At 62.7% G+C, this 26,082-nt stretch overlaps 1 protein-coding gene across 1 annotated transcript in view; it reads right to left on the bottom strand.

The window, feature by feature from the left end:
• CELSR1 (cadherin EGF LAG seven-pass G-type receptor 1) overlaps positions 1 to 26,082 on the bottom strand; it is a 112,719-nt gene that overhangs the window by 37,872 nt on the left and 48,765 nt on the right. Inside the window, exons 3-8 of the mRNA XM_090272255.1 lie at positions 21,642 to 21,864; positions 17,803 to 17,918; positions 17,543 to 17,631; positions 2,395 to 2,552; positions 1,272 to 1,435; positions 791 to 916 (exon numbers count right to left, since the gene is read on the bottom strand). Coding sequence (XP_090128381.1) covers positions 791 to 916; positions 1,272 to 1,435; positions 2,395 to 2,552; positions 17,543 to 17,631; positions 17,803 to 17,918; positions 21,642 to 21,864 — 876 coding nt within the window. The remainder of the gene's footprint in view (positions 1 to 790; positions 917 to 1,271; positions 1,436 to 2,394; positions 2,553 to 17,542; positions 17,632 to 17,802; positions 17,919 to 21,641; positions 21,865 to 26,082) is intronic.

Here is a 26,082-nt window from a genome sequence, read left to right as displayed (position 1 = left end):
GCCGACCGTGAGGTGCCTGGGCCGAGGTGAAGGGGCGGGACTCCCACAGGGAGGCAGTGCCCATCAGACCCACTGCGCCCGGCCTGGGGATGGCACCCGTGCTCCGGACAGGGGCAGGTGCCCATCCTGTCCCTGTGGGTTTGGGGCCACCAGGCGGCTCCAGGACAGGACTTCTCAGAGCTCATGAGCACTGGGTGCCTCCCAAGGGCGACCCAGGATTGCACCCAAACTTGTCTGGCCTTGGCCGTCCCTGTTGGTTTCCCTCGGCCTTAGAGAGCGTCGCCATTTTTAAATGATGGAACGTGAGTCCCAGTGCGTTGCTTTGGAGTGAAAGGATCGTTTAAACCCTGCCAGTGTCAATAACTGCACACCAGACGCAGGGGTGGGGCGGGGGGAGCGAAGGCCCCGCCTTTCACATCCCTAACACAGTCCAGTAAGGAAGCCATCAGCCGGAGGGAGCCCCTGGGGCGGTGGGAGGGGGCCATGGGGTCCGGGGCCTGGGGCGCTATCCTCCCGGGCCTCAGTGTGAGGGCAGGCTGCAGCCCTGGGGGCCCCTCGCCCTGCCTGCCCCACCCTCCTGGCCTCCAGACCTCACGGGAGGACCCTGCTGAGTTGCGGTGCTGTGTCCTGCCCTGTCCCGCTGCCCTGCCCCCATCCAGGTACCCCTGCCATGACGCTCTCATGAGGCCCGCCGAGCCTCCCACCCCCGCCCAGGCCCTGGGAGCGCCCCCACTTCCTGCCAGGACCCACGCGTGCCACCAGCGCCGCCGGCCGGGCACCTGGCCCTCACCATGCTCGCAGCTCTTCCCGCCGAAGCGGAGCGGGCACCGGCAGAGATACGTGTTCCACCTGTTGACACACGTGCCCCCGTTCTGACACCAGACCCCATCGCAGAAGTTCCTCTGAGCAGCACAGCCTGGAGACAGAGCGGAAACAGGACGCGGGGTCTGTCGCTGCGTCCCAGTGCCCTCCCTCAGCCAGCGGTGGGCAGGCCCGAGACCCTCCAGCAGGGCACGGACTTGGCCTTCAGGCACCATGCCAGCTGGCTGGGTTGCCCCGAGGGTCGGTGGCACGCCGACCCAGCAGCGTCACCGCCTCTCCGCCCCGCCGTGCAGGCCTCCCCACCCCCGAGAGCCGCACACCCACGACCCCGGGCTCCGGCTCCCCTCCCGGAGGCGCTCGGCTGGTTCCAGGGAAAGGCACCGCTTGGGATGTGCAGGTGGCCCTCCCCCGGGTGGCCGCCACAGCCCCGTGACACCCTGGCGCCATACCTGCCCTGGTGCCGTTGTTGGCGATGAAGCCGGCCATGTCCACGCTCCTGCCGTCGATGGACAGGTTCCGCATGCAGCCCACGAAGTGGCGGCTGTGCACCGGGAAGTCTTCGGGCAGGTTGGGGACGCCCCCCAGGAGCAGAGGGCCCGTCAGATCCAGGGACCTGGGGAGGCAAAGCCGGCCTCTGATGGCTGGGCGGGGAGAGGTGGCCACGGGGGCCCTGGTGCTGCCATGACATCACACGGCCGCTGCAGCACAGCACACCTGTCACCTCGAATGTCAATAATCAAACGGGGAGTCAGGGAGGCAGGTGGGCCCAGGTGGGTCCCACGTCCGGCTTCCAGCCTCCCAGGGCCTGTTTCCTCACACACGCGTCCGGTCCTGACCCACCGGGTGTTTCGGGGTGACGCAGGACGAGGAGCGCCCATCAGTGGTGCGACCTTCCTCCGACCCCTAATGACCTTGAACGAAGGTCACAGCAAACTAGCACCCTGGTCCTGCAGGAGCAGCTGCGTGGCCTTGGGCAAGGTCAGATCTCTCCGGGCACAGCTCGCTCATCAGTAAGGTGGGCACGATCCCACCTCCATTGCCGCTGAGGGGCAGGTGGGACCTGACGAAACAGGCAGGGGACTGTGCCCAGCCTGCAGCAGGCGTGCAGTGTAGACCAGGCTCACCCAGCTGTGGTCCCCAGGCCTCATAAACACTCCACCAAAACCCAGTCAGGCCCGCGCCACGAGAACCTTCTACGCCGGCACTACAGACAGAGCCCTAAGAACATCACAAACCCTACATCAGCGCTCGCTCTGGAGCTGGGATGAGCCCCCGGGCACCTCTGGGCAGCAGGGGACACGGACAGGGACTACCGGCCAGACACTGAGTCACAGACACCATGCTTGGCGGGAGGAAGCCAGCATCCCACAGAGAAAGGGCTGGGGACGGTCTCCTGGGTCAGCAAGCCAGCCGTCACCACCCTGGGATGGTCTGGACGTCACTTCGGCAGGTGCGTCTAAAGGGACTCATTCTAGAAGGTGCCCCACCGCGGGGAGGGAGTCTGCCTCCAGCCCAGACCGGGGCTCCTGAGTGCCCTGCGTGGGGGCGGCTGCCCGGGCCCCCGATGCTCACTTCTTGGATCCGCTCTGTGTGCCCTGGGCTGCGCAGCTGTAGTTCCCGACGAAGCCGCCGAAGCGCACGGCCACGGCTGTGTCGCAGTCGTCCACGGTCACCACGGCCACCTTCTCCCCGGACGGCCCGTGGGGTAGACCCAGGCGGCCGATGTTGGGCTGTCAGATGAGAAAGCACAGGGGGCGTCAGGTGTCCCCTACCAGTGTCCTCAGCAGATCCCCCAGCCCCCCCAGCCCCCCGTGAATGGGCACACAGGGGCGGCACGTGCACAAGGGACAAGGAGCCCCCAGTCTTGTTTTAAATTAGTCCCCTAATCAGCTCCCCCAGAACCTCAGAATGGGGTCTTATCTGGAACTAGGGGTCTCACAGAGGTAGTTGATTGCACTGAGGTCACACTGAAGTATGGGGGACCCTAATTCAGCAACTGGTGTCCTTTTAAGAAGACAGCCCCAGGGACAGAGACACACGGGAGAATGTCACGTGACAAGGAGGCAGAGACTGGAGTGATGCAGCCACAAGCCCAGGACACCAGGAGGCTGGGCCCCGGGGGAGGGGAGCTGGAAGAGGCAAGAAGGACCCTTCCCTGGAGCCTCAGAGGGAGCGCAGGCCCAGGTCCCGGACTTCAGACCCCCAGACTGGGAGACGGTGAGTCTGTTGTTTTAAGTCCCCCCCATGGGTGGTATTTTGTACTGCAGCCAACACCGGGGCCCTGGGAGCCCTCCCCCTGAATATGCACTTCTGCCTGTGAGTCCACGTGCCGGCTGGACCCTGCCCACGCACCCCACACCGCGATACCAGGGTACAGACACCAGGACGCCACCGCCCAGCCCCTGTCCAGGCCAGGAGCCTGGGGACCCCGAGTGCTCATGGTCACCCCTGGGCCTCGGCCTCTCTTCACCCAGGAATGACCCTCTCGCCCCCGAAGCCGACCATCTTTGCGCCCTCAGATCAAGCCCCACCTTCCCCCCGAGCTTCTCCTCTGCCCGGGGCTGACCCCACGGGTCTCCCACACACACAGTGTCCCCGCCCAGGGTGTGTGGCAGGGATTCCTCGGGAAACGTGGCTTACGGTGAAACCCACTCGTTCCTGGAAGGAGCAGTTCCCCCTCCGGGGGAGGCTGCCGTGCGCACCCCACTACTGCCCCTCTCCGCCCGGGCAGCCCCGCCCCGCCCCCGCCTGCACCCCAAGGGCACCGGGCGCGTGCACCCAGACAGGCCTCCCTCCGGCAGGAGGTGTGGAGCCTGTGTGTGCCCAGCCATGTACCGTGGGCGGTCTCAGAGGGCCGGAACCGCAGCGGGTGGGCAGAGGGCAGGCTCAGGCTGGGCCCGGCAGCTCAGCTTCCCTCCCCATCGGCTCGGCCTGGCCACGAGTCCCCCATCCTGTGAGCGTGGCCTGAAGGATCACCCACACGGCACATGCGAAGGGCCACGGTCTCACCATCGGCACACGACACGCAACGGCCCCTTCCCCGCCAGAGAGACCGTTTTCTCCCAGAGCTGGCAGAGGCTGGAGCGCTGTCCTTCCCGTCTCCCCGAAACGGCCGGCTCTGGGCCTCCCCGCGGCAGCTCTGAGGTCAGTCCGAGTTTATAACACGATGCCGTTTTAGGCCCTTTACCATAATACTGGAAGTAAGTCGTTGTAGAAACACAGATAACATAAATAAACCGTCCTCAATGCCTTCTAAGAGGGAAGCCATTACACAGGTCATCTGGGGAGAAAGAAGCGTCATCTGTTTGAGGACACCGTGCCGGAAGATGGGACGTGGCGCTCGGGTCGCGGGAGGTCACCCAGGCAGCCCCGCCCTCCCTGTGGCGCCCCCGGAGCTGCACCTGTGCGGGCGACTCCGGCGGAACCTCGTGCTCCCCTCCGGCCGACCGCCTGGCCAGGCCCGGCCCCATTGCTGTGCTTCCGCTTCCCGACCAGACGAGGGTGTAGCATTAGCACCCCTGTCCTTTCTGTGTCACGGGGACTTGGCGGGTGACAGGCGCCCACAGGAGCCCCCGGGAAGCCTCCTTAGGTGGATCCAAGAGGGCTCTTCCCACGCCACCGCCCCGTCCCGCCAGCCCCCCAGCTCGCGGACCACCTCCCTCCTTTTCTTGTGCGTCAATAGGTCTGCTGGGCTGGGTCCCCCTCGGTGAAACAGCAGTTACACCGACGGGCATAACGATGACCTGTTTCCTCTCCTGGGGCCGCCGCCGCTCTGCAGAGCCCGGACAGCGCCTATTATGGGGTGGCTAAGTGTTGGGTGTGCGCCGGGAGAGAGCCGCCCCCGGGCCGGCGAGCGCCGTGTTCTCCCGGCCACGTATAATTTAGATTTCTGGGGTGGGTGTGGGAGGCCCGCAAACCACAGCGTTTGTGCTCGGGCAGCTTTAACGACGCGAAGCCACTGTTTAAAAACTGCACTCGCCGTAAATTGCTGCTCAGCATCGGCAGCTCGGAGCTGCAAATTCAGGCAAAAACAGCAAGAAAAACCAGGAGGCGGAGGGAAAAATCAGCACCTGTATGGAGAGCAGCCGCCGCCCCTGTCCCAGCAGGCCTCGGAGCCGGACCCCCCGCGCCACACCAGCCAGCACGCTTTCAGGACAAGCGGCCTCCGGTAAACAAACAGGGCGCAGCACCCTTTTCTCAGTCCCCCTTCCCGGCTCGCCGCCAGTCGGGCTAAAGCGCCGGCCCTTTGGGCCCCGGAAGCGAGCAGTCCCAGATTCAGAACGAAAAGGCCTGGCAGGAGTGACGCACAGTGACGTGCTGGGCAGAAGCCACGCCCCTTGAGATCTGCTCCCTGACCCACTAGGCATCCTGACCCCCCCAGAACCAGAAGCTCAAAGGGCCATCTATCATAACACACGTGCCAACTGTCACCACAAGGACACGGAGGAAGTCGGGGAAAGCATGTGGGTCAGAAGGACGCTGCAGGGGCCTCAAGATGCATGGAGGGGGGTCCTCGAAGAGTCGGACAGTTAGCACCTGACCCAGTGATTCCACTCCCAGGGACAGACCCACAAGGACTGAAGAAAGGGAGTCAGACAAAGCTTGCTCACAAGCATTCCCAGTGGCTAAAAGGTGAAACAAGCCAATGTCCATCAACAGATAAGTGGATAAACAAATTGTGGTACAGCTATTCAGTGGAATATTACTGAGCCATGAAAAGGAACAGAGTACTGACACCTGCTACGATGTGGATGAACCTGCAACACACTATGCTCAGTGACAGAAGCCAGACGCAAAATGTCACGCATTGGACACATAACTCAATTTATACGCAATGTCCAGAACAGGCAAGTCCATGGACAGAAAGGAGACCAGTGGTTCCTAGGGCTGGGGGACTTGGGAGTGAGTGCTAATGGGTACAGAGTTTCACTTCAGGGTGATGAAATATTTTAGATTTCGACAGAGCTGGCGCTTGCACACTATTGTAGACACACCAAATGCCACTCACTCGTTCACCTTAGGTGGTCGACTTTGTTCCGTGGGTTTCACAATAAGAAAGCTGTCTGGCCCTGGCTGGTGTGGCTCAGTGCACAGAGCGCCGGCCTGCAAACCAAAGGGTCGCTGGTTTGATTCCCAGTCAGGGCACAGGCCTGGGTTGTGGGCCAGGTCCCCAGTTGAGGGCACATGAGAGGCAATCACACAGTGATGTTTCTCTCCCTCTCTCTCTCTCTCCCTCCCTTCCCTTCTCTCTAAAAATGAATAAATAAAATCTTTAAAAAATAAAAGAAAGTCGTCTGGATGGGCTTCTCCCATTCTCACTCCCCCGGCCACGTGCTACCTGGGTAACTGTCGGGAGCTCCTTTCCTACTTTTCCTGTAAAACGGGGGGAAACCCACTGTGGAGCCTCCCGGTCACAGGGGTCACACTAATAATGTGCCGTGAGAGCGTGGAAGCTCCCTGTCGGGCCGAGAGGCGCCAGGTGACCACACGAGCAGTGACTCAGGCCGGGAGAGAACGAGGACGCCTGCAGGCGCGTGTGATCTGGGCGCCGTCACCGGCGGGGGCGCGACGGCCCACTGTGCTGCTTGGCCAGTGGGAAAGAAGTCGGGGCAGGACGCCGGCCACTGGGGCCGCCTCTCGGGTATGAAAGGGGGACATGGTGGCTGGAGCTGCCTGAGGGAGCGGAGGACGAGGCTTGGCGCCGGCGGAGAGGGCAGCGCACGGCTCTGCGGACGTGGATTGGGGGGTGGGCAGAGGGCAAAGCGGGAGACGTTGGAAGCGCTGCTCCCTGCCGTTCTCGGATGGACCGCTCAGGTTCGCCACACGTGTGCGCGACAGGAACAACTGCCCGGCAGCGTCCGAGTGTTGCCGCAGCGCCAGCGTCTCACAGGGGCCGGGCACAGGACAGCCCCGCCCCTCCCCGCCCCGCCCGGCGGGTCCCCTGGGGCAGCCATCCAAGCCCAGGGCCCCCTGCCCGCCCCCCGCCCCCCGCAGCTCCAGGCCTGGGCACTCAGGGTGGAAGCAGGCACAGGACACGCAAACGGGGGGTGGAAGCAGCAGATGGTCAGGTCTGAGCCCCCAGGAGCACCAGTGGGGGGGGCGGGGTGGAAGGTGGGGGCCAGGGAGGACCGACCCTCAGTGCTCGCCACTGCCACCACCTCAGAAAACCCCTGAAGGGTCGCCACGCACCTCAGGGGCACCCGAAAGCCATGAGCTTTGCAAATCTGTGCAGATCTGGGTCCCCAGTTCTCGGCCAATCGGCCAGCCATCACTTGGGGGAGCGGGGGGTGGGGGGCTCTTTCTCTTTTCCTTCCCCCGGTGCAGACCCGCCCGTGGCTTCCATTTAGACATTCTAAAGTGGCCGGCGGGGATTTCTGTGCACAAAAGCGGCTGGTCCTCACAGAGCGCTCACATTTCCACAGCCTTTTAACCCGCTGCAGACAGTCCCTCCCGGGGAGGCTGGGGGCGTTCGATTTCAAATGCTGGACGCAGGGGGAGGAGCGCCTCGAAACCAGACACCAGGAGGGCCGCGTCCTGGGACACAGATGGATTCTTGCTCTGTGTCAGAAATGGTTCCCAACCTTCATATCAAAGAATTCACAGATGGCTGGACGGCAGGAATGTCACAAAGAGTGGAAACGCGGCCTGGAACAGGTATTGTGGTTGCTTCCCGCGGCGACGCTCAGACCTGACGGGTGGGCGTGCCAAGCGCAGTCCACAGGTGACAGTCACACCCGGAAACCTGAGCAAGACCCCGCAGGCCCTGGCACGAGGGGACGGGCACCCCTCCCCCCCCGGGAGCGATCATGGCGCGTCTTGGAAGCTCATCGGTGAACAAGATCACACACACGCTTCCAGGGTCCAAATCACTTCCCAAGAAGCCCCCAGCAGGCCCTTGCCGGGACTCGGACCCTCCCAGAGGCCTGCACCTGTAGGCAGGTGACCGCTCGCTGCACCGTGGCTTCCCCACCCGTGACACGCAGGTGGGGTTCCCTCCGGTCTCCACCCCCCAGGCAAGCCGAGGTCCCTCCTGGGACCCCTGCTCTGGTCGCCTCCACTCAGGGGCTCTGGGCCCCCGAGAGGCTGAGCTGGGGATGAGCCCGCCCCCCACCCCCGCACAGGTGAGGGGCAGAGCAGGAATGCAGGAGGACAGGTTAAGGGGCCGACACTCCCGCCGCATCCCCATGTCTCACCCCTTCTGATTCTCAGCGAGGGTCTTCCTCATCTGTGCTGGCCTTGACCCCCTGCCCCCCAGTCAGGCTCCTACTGCAGGGACCGCACCTGCCCCTCACACTGGACGCTGGGGCCCAGGGCAGCTCGGCCACGCAGGGACACGGGGATCGGACACCATGCACGTCCAGTTCTCCCGCACCCGCACCCGCCACACGGTAAGACCGACGCTGCCCGCACCGGCTTCATCAAGGCCATAAAGCTGCGTCTTCAGACCCGGCCCAGGATTTCATGTCTCCATGAAGACAGAACGGCTGTTCCCAGGCGCCGGCTGGCTCTTGCTCTGGGGCCGTGTGTGTCGCGCGCGGCCAGGGCCCGGAGGTGGCTCTGAAGCTCCCTGGTCCGGCTCACCGGCACCTGCAGTTGGCGGCGGGGGCTGCAGAGGTGGGCGCTGGTCCGCAGCATTAAAAACTCACTTTGCCTGACAGTCTGCGCACAGTCTGACCGCAGGTGAAGGAGGGGCGGACGGAGGACAGCCTCAGCCGTGGGAGGCCGAGGCCGGACGGCAGAGGTTCCGTCGGCGTTGCCTGTGAGCTTGGCGCCGGGTGTGCGCAAACACCTCCCAGGCCACGGAGGTCTCCGTGGGGATGACCTTTGTTCTGAATGCGATTCCTGGGGCACGGTGCCAGCCCCTCAGTGGGACCGGCCCTTCACCAGACAAAGGTGCCAGGGTTGAGAGGGAGCCAGAAGCCTCCCAGCCGCTGTCCCTACTGGGCATGGCCACCGGGGTCCCTGGGTTTTCTGGGAACTGGGGAGTTTACATCAGAGGGGTCCTTTGTCCATCGACACAGGAAGGGCTCAAAATCGGGGCTCCTTCTCGGGAAGCTGCGGGAAACGTTTCTTCTTTTGGAGGCTTTGTGGTTACCCCCACAAGTGGGATCTAGGAATCTGTCGCCCATTTCCAGCTGGACAGGAGGTGGTGGAGGGGCTGGCACAGGGACCCGGTGTCTGGGGGGCTCCCGGGCGCAGAGGTGGGCTCTGGGCTGGACCGTACTGCCCCGGGCGGGAAAGCACGGACCGCCTGCGCAATGGCAGTGTCCCTCGGGGCCACGAGGATTTCCGGCCACAGGACATCTTTTCACAAACTCTCCTTGGGTGAAGGAGAAAGGCTTATGAGCAATGTGCACACGCACCTGTGTGTGCACGGGCCACACACACACACACACACACACACACACACACACACACACTCCTGCAAAGCCCGGCCTGCTCCCGTGGGGGCCCTAGTACACCCCTCTGTATCCCCAGAGCCTGCAAAGCAGCAGAGACCCCGGGACCCCCCCAGACTCCAAGGTCGCCCCTGGCTTTGGTCTCCCCGACCCTCCCACCCGCAGACCAGGAGGGTGATGTGCTGGGAACTAAGTGAAAACGGGGTGTGGGGACGAGTGCTGAGCTGTCAGGAGGGAGCACCGAGGGGGCTGAGGGGAAGAGGGGGAGAAGGGCCGTCTCAGCAGGGCCACGTGGGGGGGGCAGTCAGGCCCCACCGCCCCGCTCTGGCCCTCGGTGTCCACCTGCTCTGAGGGCAGATGTGAACGCCTCAGGGGTGGGGGCACAGAGTCTGGGAGGGAAGGGGGTGCTGGGGCTGCCTTTCACTTAAAGCCTCGGAGGGAGGGGGGGCGGGTAAGGAGGGGGGCACGAAACGGAGGAGGGGGCGGCGGGGAGTCCAGGCTGCCAGGCTTGCAGGACTTTCCGTGACAGGCGTGGGCGCAGAGGCCCGGGGTGGGGCTGTGTTTGCGCTGGGACGGACTGTTTCCACAGCAGGTGACTTTCTACCCCATGACGGGCCATGTTTTGGAAAGGAAGCAGGTGGCCGTGTGGCAGCTGCTGGGCTGAGCCCCTCACCTGTCCCCGTGCTGGCCTGGACCCCCCAGACGCCGCTTAAAGGGACACGCGCACTGCCCTCTGACCCCACAGGCCGAGGGAGCCCCACTGCTACGCAACGCTGATATTCAACAGTTACGGACCGACCCTCCGGGGTGAAACCACGCAGGCCTGTCCCCTCCCAGCGGGTGGCCGTGACCCAGCAGGAAACGCATCTGGAGAGAAAGCAATTCACTGCTCCCGCCAGGGACCCAGCTGGGACGGGGGGACCTGCACGGGAGGAACACGCACGCGGGTGTCCCCACACGGTCCCCTGAGACAAGTGACCGCTCTGCAACTGTCAGAGGGAGGAGCTAAGCCAGAGAGACCCCAGTGCCCACGAGGGGACGGCGTGCCCGCCTGGCCCTCCCCTTGACCACAAAGGCTTCATGTTCCTGGCATGGCGCGTCTAAGCTGTAAGAATTGAGCTTCCTTAACTTGTATGCTCTTTCAGTCCGATGATTTTTTCCGACGGACAGTTAAAAACTAGAAACCGACCCTGGTTCATAACCCCGTCTCCCAGATGGGTCCTGCTGTGTGCATCAATAAAGGAACGACGAAACGTGTGAAACAGCACAGAAAGGTGCAAAATGAGCACAAAAGCCACCTCCCACCCCTAGTCCCAAAGGCGCCCGCCTGGTGGGGGACTGTTGACAGAAAGAGCCTGCATAGCACCTCCTGTCCCAGCTCCGAGCGCAAGGAATGATGAATAGCTGATGTTTCCGGACAACAGGCTTTGGGCAGTTTGGGACCGAGCCAAAGCCACCAGCCCCGTGGTGTGGGTAGATTTGTTCTTTTGTTTTTTGTTTTTTAAGGAGAAGGTGCCCTTCAGGAAAAAAAAAAAAGCATATGCCAGCCCATGTATGTATAGATCTTTACGTTCTTTTCACTAAGCTTTTGGTTTTGAGACCATCTGAGGTGCACATGCATGTAAAAAATAACACAGCGAGACCCAGTCTCTCTTTTCCCCAGTTTCCGCCAAAGCTCAGCATCCTGCCGTCAGCGGCCGGACACCAGAGCCCCGATGTGGAGGCTGATGGCCAGGACCCGGAGGTCTCCCTCGGCCCCGGGGCCCCACCTGCGGCCCCTCCCCAGCCCCACCCGCCTCCCTCCCAGGCGGGACTTGGGAAGAAGCTGCTGTGGACACCCGTGTCCAGGCTTCTGTGTGGGCAGGAGCGGTCCCTGTTCTCGTGGGACGCTGTCTGCGGTTTTCCGGTCTGTGCTATCCGCCCTGCTTTTGGTGGCAGCGTCCGCGAAGTCCTCAAAATGAACTGGGAAGCGTTCCCTGCTCTTCTGCTTTCTGGGACGGAAGACACGGAATTCACGTAACTCTCTGAACAGCCGGTCGGAGTCTCCAGTGAAACCACCTGGGCCTGGAGGTTTCGTTCGGGGAGTTTCTGAACCGCAGTCCGTCTCCTTCAGAGGAGCGTGGCCCTTCCGATGCGTTTTCATACCGGGTGAGGCGTGGTGGTCCGTGCCTTTCAGGACGTGGGCACTTATCTCGGATGTCAGTCATCCGTGTCCTCTCTCTTCCTTCCCTTCTCAGTGTTGCCAAAAGTTTGTCAACACTACTGATCTCTCTAAAGCTTTGTTTCATTGATTTTCCCTATTGTTGTCCTGCTTTCAACATCACTGGTTTCTGCCCTGGCTGGTGGGGCTCAGTGCATTGAGTGTCAGCCTGCAAATTAAAAGGTCACTGGTTTGATTCCCGGTCAGGGCACAGGCCTGGGTTGCGGGCCAGGTCCCCAGTGGGGGGCGCGAGAGAGGCAACGACACATGGATGTTTCTCTCCCTCTCTTTCTCCCTCCCTCCCTCTCTCTCTAAAAATATAAGTAAGTAAAGTACTTTTTAAATGAAAAAAATAAATAAATAAAAACATGATTGCTTTCTGCTCTTATCTTTGGTCTTCCCTTCCTCCTATTTGTGTTCGGTTGACTTTGCTCTTCTTTTTCAAGGTTCTGCAGGTAGTTGCTTAGACTATTGACTTGAGATTTTCTTTTTTTCTCATAGAAGTATTTTTAGGACTATGACTTTTCCTCTCAGCACTGCTTTAGCCGCACCCCATGTTTTGCTGTTTTGTATTTCACTTTATGTACGTTTTTTAAAATTCCTAACAAATGTCCTTCCTGTGTTTCTGAGTAACTGAATGCTTCAGTCAATCTCCACTGAGGCTTCCATTTGCAACACCCATTGGAGTCAGCCGGTGGCATCCAGGCGAGCGAGGCAGCAGCTTACAGAGCTGGGGCCGCGGGAGGAGGCCGGTGGGGGCGGCAGTTGGTGGGAGTGAGGGCAGGCGTGGGTGGCGGCTGAGTGAGGCGGTGACCTGGGCGGGGGGTGGGAGGCATTTTAAATAATGATGATTAAAAAAAGAAATAACTATGTTGAGGGTAATGGAACCAAGGTTTGTTATTGAAAGAAAAAAGAATTACAAATATGAAGGGCAAAAAACTAGAATGAACTCCAGAGTGTTGGAGTGGAATTCAAGGTTTTCAATAAGCAGACAGAGCAGTTCATGTGAATTTCAGTGTGTGCATGTGTGTGTATGCATGTGCACACATACCTACACATACATTCATACATACATATACGTCCTAGCTCTGCCCCGTGAGAGAGAGAGACCGGGTTGAAACACCCCAGCGATGAGCACACCACGCCCCGACACCTTGGTTTCTAAGTACCGTTCATTCCCGAGAAAACCCAGAGTTCTGGGATAAACGGCTGATTCTAGGGCTGGGGCGGGGAAAGGACGGAATAAGCACGGAACGCCTTTTCGTGCCCAAGAGGAAGGGGCGCTAATGAAGGGACGGGGGGAGGGTGTCAGAGGACAGCGCTGGCTCTGACACCTGTTCTTTTAGCCAAATCTGCGAGACGGGCCTCACAGGAAACAGTCTGAGTGTCTCGTTAACACGAACGGTACATTACAGGCCTCTGAATAAAACAGGAACTCGTGACAGCGTACCGACCCCAACCGGCAGGAGAGCCGGCGAGGAACGTGGGGGGCGGTGGGACCAGAGAACAGCTGACAGTCGGCACAGTGATGGGGACACAGGCCTGGCTGTCAGGGAGGCCACGACCAGCGGCTGGAAGAGGACAAGGACACGGGAGGGAGGAAGCAGAGGAGCCTGTGTTGGGGGTCAGGGAGAAAGGGGTGCGAGTCCTCGTTTGAATCACGCAGCCCTTCGGGACGTTCGGAACGGGGAGCCCAGCTTTTAGAAGTGTGACCTGCTCGGCCGCGTGCGTTCTCATCTGTCGACAGCGCCACAGGCGTCTTCCGTGTGGGCGCGCAGGGACCCCCCTGCATGCACGACCTGCCTTCCAGTAAAGGGCCCTCGGGTGGTTTCTGTAAGACGGGTTCTAGGCGGGCACCACGCACCCCTTTCTATAACAAGCGACAACTACAAATGCTTCCAAGCTCACCACTCGGGGGGAAAAGGACATCCCTGTCACTCCACAAACAGCCAGTTTCTACCTTTCTGGAGAGTGTCACAAGGTCAGGCGTGTTGGCGCCCTGTGACCAGGAGCACAGCAACGCAGACACCCCTGCCTCTGGCCCGTTTGTGGGGGGCGGGGCAGGGGCTGGCCACGTAGGCAACGGGACATACATGTAAAAGACCCTGGTTCCGGCCAAACCCGAGTTCCGGGCGTGAAGAGCCGCTCCGAAATGACACACGCAGAGCTCCGCCCGGCGCGCTCCCTCCTGTGCACGCCGCCGGTAGGAACGCATCCCCATCCTTCACAACGGCCTCGGGGAAAACGCACGTCTCTGACGAGGGGACAGTTCCAAATCCTCCAAGCCAGCCTGAATCAGCCCCAAGGGGGGCTGTGGGCGGGGCTCTGCCGGCCCCTCTGCGCCGGACGGGGCTCAGCGTGTTTGTGCGAAGTGCCTGCCTTTGAAAATACCTTCTTGGCAAGGCGCCCAGCTCCCGGGTGCCCTTTGTCCCCTTTCAGCAACCGGCCTGCTCGTGTAAAACGCCACCAAGTGGAGAAAGCAAACCGCCTGCCCTGCTCCCTGCCTGGGACCGACCCCTACGGCCCTTATCAAGGTCCCCATCCTCTGGTCCTCGCTTCTGGCTGGCTCTGGCCAAGGGGAGCCGGACAGAAGACTAGAGGGGCGTGGGGACAGCGGTCAGGAGGTCCTCGGGCTGGCTGTGTCCCTCGCCGAGGGCCACCGCGCCGCCTGGGGGCTTCTCCCCACACCCTTGTGGCTCCACTTGCCCGCTCCCCTTCCCCCAGGACGAAAGGCAGGCACACCCCAGGCCCTGCTCCTCCCCACACCCTGCCCTCCTGGGAGCACCCCGTTCAGGGGGCCTCTGCTTCCCTCCTGAGAAAACCGCCCAGGCGGGCTCCAGGACAAACACCATAACGCAGAGGTTTCCCACTCGGTAGGCACTGAAATGCAGAGGGACCCCACCTCGGAGAAATGGGGCTCAGGGAGGGCGCAGGGCGGGGTGTGGGCGCTGCCGGCCTCCACGGCCCCCTCCCTGCCCTGCCCTGGGCCCGCTTACTCAGACACACTGTCTTGATAAAAAGGAAGCGGCTGTGGTGGGCCAGCGTGTGCAGCGTTCTCAGGGACAGTGAGTGGCTGCCCGGGGGGCGGGCACCCCCATGACCACGCTGCCACAGTCATCCCACACGAGGGGGCGGCCGCCGGGACTGGAGATGGCGTGCGTGACCCCAGCATGCAGAGCGGCCCTCCCTTCTCAGCCTCTGGCGGCCTCCTGACTTCGGCCAGCAGCCCTCCTGCCCGCCCTCCATGTGGCTCCCAGCCCTGCCAGGCCTGGCCAGGGCGCACACCACAGAAACAGCTCAGCCCCAGGGGGCAGACGCCCGTGATGGGAGCATCGCGTCACGGGGGGCACCAGCCAACCACACAATGAGGCCGCGAGACACCGCTCCCACGGCTGGGTTTCCTCCACAGAACAACCCCGGGCGAGAGAGGAGGTGGCTGGGCTTGGAGAGGAAGGGCCTAATCCCTCGGTGGCCTCGCTCCCACGCTGCTGAAGCACCTGTCTGGCCCCCCGGGCGAGGCCCCTCCTTCCTCCGGACGTCCAGTCGTGGGGGCTCCGCAGCGGCGAGTGCACTGCTCGGGGCTCCCTGGGGGTGGGGGGTGTCGCTGTGCGTGGGGAGGCCCCCCAGGGGACACACGGGCGATGCATGGGGACTCCGACAGGCGTGGCCATGCTCGACAGTGACACTGCTGCTCCACCCCCTGGCAGTGATTCCAGAACATGCTCCGCACAGCCTCTCTGACGGGGCTGGCGGGGCCGCAGCCAAAAGCCTCGGCTGGTCCCAGGAGACGGGCTTCCCACACAAGGAGGGAAACTGGGCACTTTCTTTGTTTCCCTGACATGCAGCGAGGGCCCAGAGGGTCGCCCGGCCTGCCCAACAAGCCTGCACCCCGCCATGCTCACAGTCCATGGGAAACACACACCATGGGGACCGCGGACCCCTGGTGCCCAGCGCCCGCCAACACGGGAGGGGCCCGAGGCTGGGCGCTAGTTCAGAGGTGAGCCCAAGCCCCACTGCAGGGACAACTGTTCCCACAGGGTGGCAACCATCAGCCCACTTTCTGCTCACAGGCGTGTGCAACACACAACAAAAACCCGGATGTCTCTGGGCCAGAAAACTACTGAGCCCAGGTCCCTGTCCTTGGACTAGGAGGGGTCACTGTAACGGGCCCTCTGCTGTCCACAGGTGTCCTTGTCAGCCCTGCCTGGACAGGGAAGCTGTCCTGATGACGTGGACAGAGAGATCAGGGATCATGCCCAGTCTGTCCCTCTGTCCCTGCCGCGGGAGCTGAGTCAGACTCCGTTGTCAGACAGAGCAGTCCCTGAGCTCAGAGGGACTGTGCCCCATGCCATGGGGGTCGCGAGGTAGGTGCCCAGGGCATGGCTCTGCCCTCAGTGGCTCCTGACCTTCCAGGGCACGGGGCACGGTCCCCTTGCCTGTGCCCCGGAGGGCCGCTGTCCCTCGGCCACCCTATCAAGAGAGTATGGCTCACAGGCCAGCTTTCTCCAGGGTGGGGGGAGGGGCAGCAACGGTCCCACCTGGAGTGCAGGGTCGGGGATGCTAGGGACCCTCAAGAAGCAGGAAGCCATCCTCCAGAGCAGCTGAAAGGCTGTAAGAGGCCCGTGGGCATCGGCGGGGAGGAGGCTGTGGGGTCGAGGTGTGGAGGAGAGAGAGCCCACTGTGCCTCCAGCCGTGAGCCCGCGAGGGGGATATGGGGGGCAGGTGGGGGCTCTGAGGGGTCGCCCTGCACCTGGGGGCTCCCCTGGTCAGCAGCAGCTGGGCGCACCTCGCACTGGCTAATAATTGTCCCCAACTACCACAGGGCCACCATTTCAGAGGAAGATCTGAGTCCCTGAGAAGGGGCAATCCTGGCACGTACGGCTCTGTCTGCGGAGGTCAGTTACTCTCTGTCGGCTCGGCCACCAAGCCCCCACCACGTCCCTGCCTCGCTCACACACATCCCTTCACCAGCAATCTGGGGACCACAAATGTCCCCCTCCCCCACAGACAACGGTAACGGGGCAGCAGTCTCCAAGGGGGCTGCGGTAGTCCACACCCGGTCCTAGGCACCTGCAAACATCCCCTCCTTCGTCCTCAGCATCCCCAACGAGCACCAATCCCAACCCCTGTCCCTTCAGACTGGCACCCCGGCCCCCTCCAGAGCCTCTCCTTCACCCTCGGGATGAGTAAGGCCCAGGGTCCATGTGCAGGCCAGACCTGCCCAGCCCTGCCCTGGCCCGGGTGACCGGGCAGCTCCTGCCCACCGGTCAGGGACATCAGACAAAAACTGTGGTCACTGTGTGGGATGGTTGTCATCCTTGGGGGCCTGTTTGGGGCAAGCGGGAAGTGACACCAGAGCCGGACGATGTAAGGGTGGGCTCAGGGAGGCAGAGGGACAGCTGGCGACAGGCCGGGAGAGGAGGGCGGGGACCTCAGGCCCACGTGGCGGGGGCAGCCGCCAGTGACGGAGTGGCAGTGGGAGAAGGCGCTCCCTGCCTCTGTCTCTTCTTATGGGGAGGGGGCCTGCATCTAGCAGCCAGGCTCGGGCTGAGCCCTGAGAATGCCAGGGGGTCAACACAGACCCCCTCGGGGAGACGCCCCGAGTCTCCCGGGAGGAAGAAGCTGGCTGGCAAAGCCACAGCCGCGGAGAGCGGAGCGTCTGGACGCAAAAACCGACAACGTGTTTCCTTCCAAGCCAGTAAACAGCGAAATAAAACGAAAGCAGAAGTGGCCGCGCCTTCCCCGCGTTTCCTCGGAGGCCTCCTGCGCTCGGGTTACGCCGGGCAGAGGGGCGGCTGGGCAGTGGAGCTGGGTTTGAATGGCCAGCAATCTTAGCCTGCAGTAATGACTCGGGCCAGGCAGCCACAGTGAATGGGCCCTTTCTGCGTCCTTCCCTGGTGCAGGGTGACCTCTGCTCCCTAGGCCACCCCCCCCCCTCCCTAGGGCTCCCTGGGGGGGTATCCCGCCCGCACAGCCCTGGGGCACAGCCACACAGACCTTCCACTACGGCTCATTTCCTACGGAACGTTACAACCAGCATTTTTTTAAACTTCAGAGTGGACGTGTCCTGGGGTGGGAAAGCGGCCGGCCCGGCAGGAAGCGGCGGGGGGGCCCGGCCTACCTTGTTGTAATACTGCACCTGCACCGAGTGCCACCGCCCGTCACTCACGCCGCCGGGGACCTGCGGTGCCACCGTGGTCACGGTCTCTCCTGCGGGGGGGAGGGGGGGGCAGAGAGGAAACGGTTAGCCCGCCGGGCGGCGTTCGGGACGGCTCTGGGCACGGCGGGCGTCCACACGCGTCACAAACAGCACCGCCTCGGACGCCCGTGTGCCCTGCCCTCCCGCCCCCGGCGGTCCCGGCCCGGACCCCGAGGCCTCACCTGCCGAGAAGGTGAGCTGCACCTGCTCATCCACGATCTCCAGGGCGACGAAGTCGTGCTTCTCGTTGAAGCGGCCGTTGTAGAGCAGCAGCGCGCTCCTCTCCTGGGTGGCAAACCTGCGGGTGGCGGGAGCACATCACGCAGTGGCCGCGGGCGGCCCTGGCGCCACAGGCCCGGCCAGCAGGGCAAGGGCGAGGGCCGCGCGCCGGAGAGACGGTCCCGGGCTCGTTCGCTCCTCACGCGCCAGTGGCCCCTCAACCTGAGGACGGCGGTGTTCCTTTCTGGGAGAGGCAAACCAGACGCCACAGGCAGGCTCGGTGACCGCGGCCTGCACAGCGCAAAGGGTTACATCCGCGCAGTGTTCTAGAAAGACGGCTCAGCCGATGCGCCCGTCAGACGTTTGGGCAGAAAACACACACACAGGGCATCTCCTGCCGTGGGACGTGGGTCCCGTCTCCACCACCACACTGAGTCCTGCCGCTGCAGATACGACACGACTCCCTGCCCCAGGGCCTTTGCACCTGCGGCTGCCTCTGCCAGGAAGCCCGCCTGGCTCTGCAGGTCTCTGAGGGGCCACTCCAATGCAGTCTCCCCTATTTGTTTTATCTACATTGGGTCCCCCAACCCATCAGCCTATCACATCACTCACTGCATTTCTGAAATTATCCTTATCTATGTGTTTATGAGAACATGTGGTCCTTAAGGGGAAGGAGCATGACTCTCGCTCACTGCTGCGTCCCAGAGCCCACAGCAGGACACACATAAGGGCTTAAATGTGAGCTGTGCAACCAAGGCAGAAGTCGAGAGAACGGACAGACGTGGCAGACTCTACGCTTCCAAAGAGGAAAACCCGCTCATTCCGACAAGAAACATTCTCAGAAGCCCATCTCCCACCCCCCGCGGTCCTGGGGAGGCCGATCCACCAGACCCGCGGGCCCCCGGCGGATGTGTTCAGGCACCCAGAGGCACCACGCGCCTCCCGACACCCCGGGGACAGAGACCCTGCCAGACCTCCCGAACGCACTTGGGGCTGTTTCCTGGAGTAGCTGAACGCCTCTCTCATCGGAGATTAAGGGGGGGAAGTTCTCCGCTTTGATCCGAGGCTGGTTTATCCGTTTTCCTGCAGCGGAGTCTGTCGGAACCAGCCTCGGCGCCTGACCTTGGCCTGGAGTCCCCGCAAAGCCACAGCTCCGCCCGGACCTGATCCCTCTGTTCGGAACGCGGCAGGGCTGGGGATGCACTCGAGAAAAGCACCCGCCCAGCAGAGTCGGGGCTCTGGGAGCTGGGTGACAGGCCCGGGAAAGGGGGTGAATTAAGACGGGGATGACTCCACACCAGGCTGGTTTCCACCCAGGTCTCTCCGCAGGGTCTCACGGCTGCATGGCCCAGCCGGGCACCCTCCGGATGGCACTGCCCGCTGGAGACCAGAGCTCGAGAAGGGGCGCAGAGCCAAGGGAGGGTCTCAGCCGGGGCCGGGGGAGGAGGGAACAAAGCTCGGGGCAGGGAGGAGGGGCGCGGAGGCAGCTGGGAACACAGAGCAGGCCCTTGGCAAACAGAAGCTGGAAAGAGGAGAAGCAGCGGGAGAGTAACCGCCCGAAACAGGAGCCTTGGCCCCACGTTTCTCACGGTGCGCCCCTCAGGAGGCACAGCGCCCCCCGCCCCCCCACTGCCCGCCGGCCCCCTCCAGGCCCCGCCCCCAGGCCCCGCCCCAGAGTGGAGCTGTGTTTCTGCCCAGGTTGTAAGCCTTTGCCTCTTTGAGGTCCATTTCCCTACAAAGCACTCAGGATTTTGCGGTGGCCCTGACATCTTAGCCACCGGCCCTTACACCAGAAATCATCCGTGCGTTGCTGTCAAATGTAAACATCTAAAAATACCATATTTGACAAGCAAGCAGACAGACGATGATGTCACATGGATGTTTCATAAAACATTTTAACTTTTAGTCTCTCTCTGAGTCCAGAGACAACAGACTGCCTTTGTTTCCGGCAGGCTAGCTGTGGGCCTGCCTCCTCCGGCACCAGGACCTGCCACCTTTTGGGTCCGATTGCTGAGCCCTGGGGGCCGACGAGTTGGGACACAGGAGCAAGGCCCCTGTGGAGCTTCGGGGCTGCAGGTGGACAGGCACAGACAGACAAAGGGGCCTCAGCACAGTGACAGTGACGGGCACAGCTCTCCCTCTGGGAGCCTGAAGCTGGAAACCCCAGCCAGGGGTCCACGTGGTCGTTTAAATAAAGGTTTCAGAAAGGACAGGCATCTGCCTTGGAGACTTTGGCACAACCACATAATCTGACGACCAGGACAACAGTCAGGACCAGGAAGCCTGGCGCGACCTCCCAACCCAGCCAATGCACGGGAAGGTCTCAGCCTTGATGTAGAAACCCGCGGGCGTCAGCCAAGCGCCCCTGGCAGGACCTTTGCGGGCAGCCGGGGGGAGGCGGGCCTGGCCCACAAGCCAGGACGTCAGAGGCTGGAGACAGTGGACACGCAGGCAGGGACCGCCGGAGCTGGAGTGCAGGCGTCCCGGCCTGGGTTGGGGGACTTCCTGAGGGAAGCAGCGGGGGAGGGGCAGGCCAGCCGCAATGGGGGCGGGGGGGTGGCGAGGAAATGGCCTCTTGAGGCCGGGCAAGTCCAGGGAACCACAGGCGGTGAGGTGGCCACGTCCCGGAGCATCAGGTACCCGAGCCCGGGGGCACCAGGGATCACAGCACAGAGGCCCCGGGTACCCGAGGAAGCTGGGCCTTACGCCAGGTGGCGGGGGGCTGGCAGCCCTGTGACAGGGACTGCCCTCTCAGGCCCAGAGCAGAGGACACCAGGTGTCACCAGGGAGACGGGGAGAGAGGACCGCAGGGGCGGACGGGTGAAGGAGTCCTGCCGGGAGGGGAGATACGAGGTCTAGGGACCTGAGACCTGATGGAGAGGGAGGGAGGGACAGGGGGAGGGCAAAGACGGCCCAGCCACCTCAGGTCACTCTGCAGTCAGGGCCCGAGCGGCAGCGGCCAACACGGGGGCTCCTCTGGGACCTGCTGAGTGTCGGGCACCTGGGGGGTTCCACGCAGAGATGTCAGCAAGCCGGGGCGCAGGCGTTTCACCCTCCCAGCCCGCAGAACTGGCCCTGTGGTTTCCCGGGGCTCCACGGGGCAGGTTCCCTACCCGAGCTCCATCTGCTTCAGTGGGGGCCCCTCTCCCTCAGCACGGACATCGAGGGCCTCCGCTGCTCCATCGGAAGCCCCCTAGGGACTTCTCTGGAGGCAGAGCACCCCTCGTGGGACAGGTGCTCAATAAACCGAGGGCATGCACCGTGTCCCCCAGGACGCGCCCCGTATTTCCCCGCCGCCCTTCCCCTGAAGTCGGGCAGCCCCCACTCCTGGCTCCTCTAGGTTTCGGGGTGATGGTGTGCACCCCAGCCACTCAGGCAGAGGACCAAGCCTGATGACTGCACATGAGAGCTCCCCAGGGCCTGCTGGCTGTACTGCACCCCCTTTTCAGGGGCAAGACCCTGGAGAGGGGCCTGGTCCATCCAGCCTAAGATGCCCTGATCTCCAGAGGCAGCTGAGGAGGAGCAGCCGGGGCCTGGTGCCCACTCAGGGAGGACACAGGACGCAGCACTGCTACCAGGAGACTGTGTCCCCCCAGGGGCCCCCCAGACATTGGCACCAGCAACCAAATACAAAGTTCAACCTGATAGAAATTTTAAAAGTGGAAATGATAGATTTGCAAAAATGAAATTCAATCTGAATTCTTCGTGGAGAAAAGGCACAAAAATAAACTAACGGCCACGGCGCACACCCCTGACGCAGCCACCCTGGGCGCCCGGCGCGGACCCGCGGGGCCACACTCACGTGAGCGAGATGCTGAAGTGGAAGCGCTGCCGGAGGCCGCGGAAGGTGACGAAGGACTGGGGCGGGAAGCTGCGCGTGGTCACCTCGCAGTAGGGCCTCTCGAAGTCGCCGGGCGGGCACACGCAGTGGAAGCCCCCGATGAGCAGGTTCACGCAGGTGCCCCCGTTCTTGCACACGCCGTTGGCGCAGCGGCCCGAGCGTGCGTTCACCTCGCAGTGCTCTCCTGCGGGGTGGGGCACAGGACAGGGGTTACTCGGCGGCCGGCGGGGACAGCAAACCGCCTGGGGTCCCGGAAGCAGGGCCGCGCGATCCACTACAGAAAGAAGCCATGGGGGCCGAGGCCCGAGACGGGAGTTGCCCCGGGGGCTGGCACGGCAGGGCTGGCCGCGCTGGACCACGGACACCACCGCGGGTGACCTGAGGGTGGGGGTCAGCGGGTTCCCAGCAAGCACTCCCTGAACACGTCAGGGGATGGAGTCGCACTTGCCCTGTCCCTGTCCCTGCCTGCGGCGTCCCCGTGCTCAGTGGGGCACAGAATGTGCCGCAGGGAACCCTCTGGGCATCCAATCCCACGGCGCACACCGACCGCGCCGGCTGAGCCGGGCGCTCTCTTACCCGGGAACTACCCAGAAATAATGAGAATGACCAGAGGGCTCCGCGCCCCCTCCCCACCCCGTGCGGCGGCTGCAGCCGAGCACACGGCAGCCCTGGCCAGCAGCGCCCCGCACCAGGCCCTCCCGAGCAGACCCCGCCCCCCGATGAATCCCAGCGTGTGGTCATCACACTTATCTCTCCCACCGGCCTGGGAGCTCGGCGAGGGCAGGCTCCACTGTGCCCCACTGTCCTCCCTGGAGCCTGATCCCTGGGCGACAGGACGGTTCCAGAAGCTTCCAGAGACGGATCAGGCAGCCCAGGCTGACCCCCTCCGCCCCAAGGCCTACTGGCCCCAGAGCGCTTAGAACTCAGTCAGCGGGAGGGTCCCCGGGGCGCGCCCACTGGTCCTGAGCTGGCTGCCGGTCAGGTGGCAGCGGGCTGGCTGGGCGGCCCGTGTGCTCCTGGCCCGAGAGGACAGCCCCTCCCACACAGGGCGGACAACGCCAGCCCCCGCCGACCTGCTGCCCGTCAGGAGCCTCTAGCAACAGGGAATTCGCCAGCTCCCGCTGACATTCTTCGCCAATTACTGATTTTTAAATGAATGCATTTTAAAAGAAAAGTATTCCATCCACATACTAAAAAAGAGTCACTGTACAAAAAGTACGGCCTGAAGAGTAAGTCTCCAGCAGCTCCCTGCACCTCCCCGCAGGGGACAGTCACGGCACCGCCCACCGGGGCGGCACGAGTCTGCGTCGTTCCCATCAGCACACGGACTCCACTCCTTCTCAACGGCCACGTCATAGTCCGTCAGGGATTGAAACCCCTCACGTCCTTGTCCTATGATCGAGAGGTCTGTACCCCGTTCACAGCCCTCTCTTCCTACAAATAACATTTCAATAGATGTCCTTGGTGTGTCTGAAGACTCTCTCCTTTGAGAAAATTCATAAAGCGCAGAATCAAAGGATACACACAGTTTCCATGCTGGCATTTCCAAACATCCACGCCCTCTAGGCACGGCCAATCCGTAACACGGTTTGCATTAATGACAACCAACTTTCGAAGGTGTTTTATTTGCATTTATTTTTGACGAGCTTCAGCATCGTTTTGCATTGTATCAGCAACCTCCGCTCCCTTTTTTCTGAACTCCCTGATGATTCCTGTGCTGGTTTTGCTATTGTCTGACACACGTATTCACAATCAGCCACACACATGCACACCCTTGCACACCCACACGCTCACACACACACACAAACCAGCACCCCTGGCCTCTTCTCCAGCGGGCGGGCAGGTGGCCTCCTTCAATTCCGTGCGTTACCTTTAAATGCCCTTCCTACATGTCAGGTTCTCTCATCTCTACTTGTAAAATACCTGTGACAGCTGGGAGTGTTTGCCTGGCCCGTCGGTGGCCAAGAACAGTGCACTCTGGAAAAATAAAGCCACCGTGAAAGGACAGGGTGGGGCGAGTTTCCCACTCTGTGATGGCAAACAAAGGGAGGCCAGCCCAGCCCTCTCCACGTGCTCCGCCCTGTGGCATTCCAGAACGCACCATGCAGGCTCTGGCCCAGATGCTGCCACGGGCCCCTGGGAGAAAGGGAGCCCCGCGCTGGCCCCCGCCACGCCACGCCCTGCCTTTGCTGTGGACCGTGGAGCCTGGACCCGCCCACCTCCCACCTGCACCCGGAGGGGCCCAGTCCTCGGAAAGGCCCCCTGCCGCCGCTGCCCAGAGAGAGGAAGGCCTCCTGCACACCAGCAGGCAAGCTCGTCGTTGTCTGGAGGGTCTGAGTTTGACTTTGCCGCCGGCGTTCCTGCTTCCAGATGCAGTTTTCAGGGGCTGCTGGGAGACTCACTGCGAACGGCGGACCCCGGGGGCAGGGGCCCGTCCTGCCGCAGGCACACGGGGGCCCTGCCTCCCGACTTCTGCGACCACCCAGCTGCCTTTGCGGCACCTGACTGTCCCCTGCAAAGGGCCTGAGGGTCGTGAGCCGTCACCCGCCCGCCACCTACCGACCTGCTGCTTCAAACAAGCTACAAACAACAGGGAGGCTCCAGGAAGTGGCCGCCTGTTTAACTATAAAGTTATTTTTGTTTCCCTGGCCACAGCGCAGCTGCGTGAGTTTCCTAGGCCTGCTGTAAGAAACGGGAGGCTTGAAACAGCAGAAACGGGTGATCTCCTGGTCTGGAGTCAGCGCCCAGAGCCCAGAATCCAGGAGTGGACAGGCAAGGCTGCCCCCGGTGGCTCTGGGGAGGGGCCTCCCTGCCTCTGCCGGCCCCTGCGGTCGCCAGGTGCTCCTTGGCTTGTGGCCCCACCATCCAGGCTCTGCCTCCCCCGCCACCCTGAGGTCCTCCCTGTGCCTCAAACCGCCCCCTCCTCTCTCTTATAAGGACACCGATCACTGACTTCCTCTCGAGAGCCTAACTCATTACATCAGCAGAGACCCAGTTTCCAAATGAAGGCACATTCTGGGGGTCTGGACACAAATTTGGGGGGCATTGCTCAACCCCCGACAGTGGCCCCCCGTGTCTGCCGTAAAACTATGCAACCACGGTAAAGGCTGGCGTCTGCATGCACAGAGGCATCTGACCCTGCAGTTGGTGTCCCCGGGCTCCGGGGCTCTCGCCAGGCTCTGCTCCTCTGCCCCGGGGAAGGGCTCTCCCCGGCCCTGCCGCCCCCGCCCGGCCAGCTCCCCACGGCCACGGCCACGGCCACCCACTCCTCCCCTCGTTTTCTCCCCTGCAGCCCAGACCTCAGACCCGATCTTCCCCTCAGCAAACCTGTTCCCTCTGGGGTCCCCCACCTGGAAGAGGGTCACCACCTGTCCAGGGAGGAAAGGCTGCACCCGGGTCTACACCACCCCCTAACTGCCCCCGACAACCACACGACCTCCTCTGGGGCCGCGGCGCCCATGCCAACTGCCCCCGCCTCACACACCCACTGGTTCGCCAAAGACAGGGCACAGCTGCTCAGAATGCCACCGGGCCAGGTCCCGGCTGCGGATCAACCCTCCGCTCCACAGACGTCGCTCCACCTCGGGGCCTGCCCAGCCCTCAGCCACCTGCCCAGCCCGCCAACACTCGCCCCTTCGAAGGCCAGACACAGGGTCTGCGGGGCAGTTAGGGGTGCAGCAGGCCAATGCAGGTGTTCGCCGCTGCCAGCAACGATGACCCAGGGGACCACCTTCCTCAGGTCCCGTCTCCCGCCTCGTCCCTGTGCCTGGGCGCTTCGGGAGGCTTTGCCCGCCGGCCTGACCAGTCCAGGTGCCCATGACAGGCTCTGATGATCCCAGATCTCCCCTCTACAGAGCGCCGGTCCCGGCTCTGGGGCCACACACGTAGTGCGGCTGTCCCTTACCACGGGGCTCCCCAGGCTCCGGGGCAGGGGCTGAGTTTTCGGGGGCCCAATCTGAGACAACCGAGCACAGAGTGAGTGTCTGCATGTAGGGCGTACGGTGACAGCCCAGCACACAGAGGGGGCGCCAATGGCCGCCTGGCACCCAGCAGGCGCCCAATGGGTTGGGTGCCTGTGAAGGGAAATCAGAGCATGCCAGGCTCCCTCCAATTCCAAGCCAACGATGCACGAATGCTGTACAAAATTATAAAACCGGCATAATACATGTACATGATTCCAATAGTGTTAGAGGTATCGTCGTCGTCGGCAGCCGTCCGTCTCGAGAGACGATGGTGTAGCTTCTTAAGAGTCTATCTGCACCTCTGAGAATGGCTGTGCAGTCCGACTTGGGAGTGACAGTGTCTCCTCCCGTGTTGAATTGACATCTTGCGATGACGCTGGAGTGTCCTCTCCAGTGAAGCTGAAGCTACAGAGCCTGGGCAGGGTGATATGGAGGGTCTG

This window comes from Furipterus horrens, unplaced genomic scaffold (genome assembly GCF_987537825.1).
Source record: "Furipterus horrens unplaced genomic scaffold, mFurHor1.1.pri manual_scaffold_4, whole genome shotgun sequence".
NCBI classification, from domain to species: domain Eukaryota; kingdom Metazoa; phylum Chordata; class Mammalia; order Chiroptera; family Furipteridae; genus Furipterus; species Furipterus horrens.
Note: the sequence above shows the minus strand (reverse complement) of the source record. Positions and strands in the feature narration are given on the sequence as shown.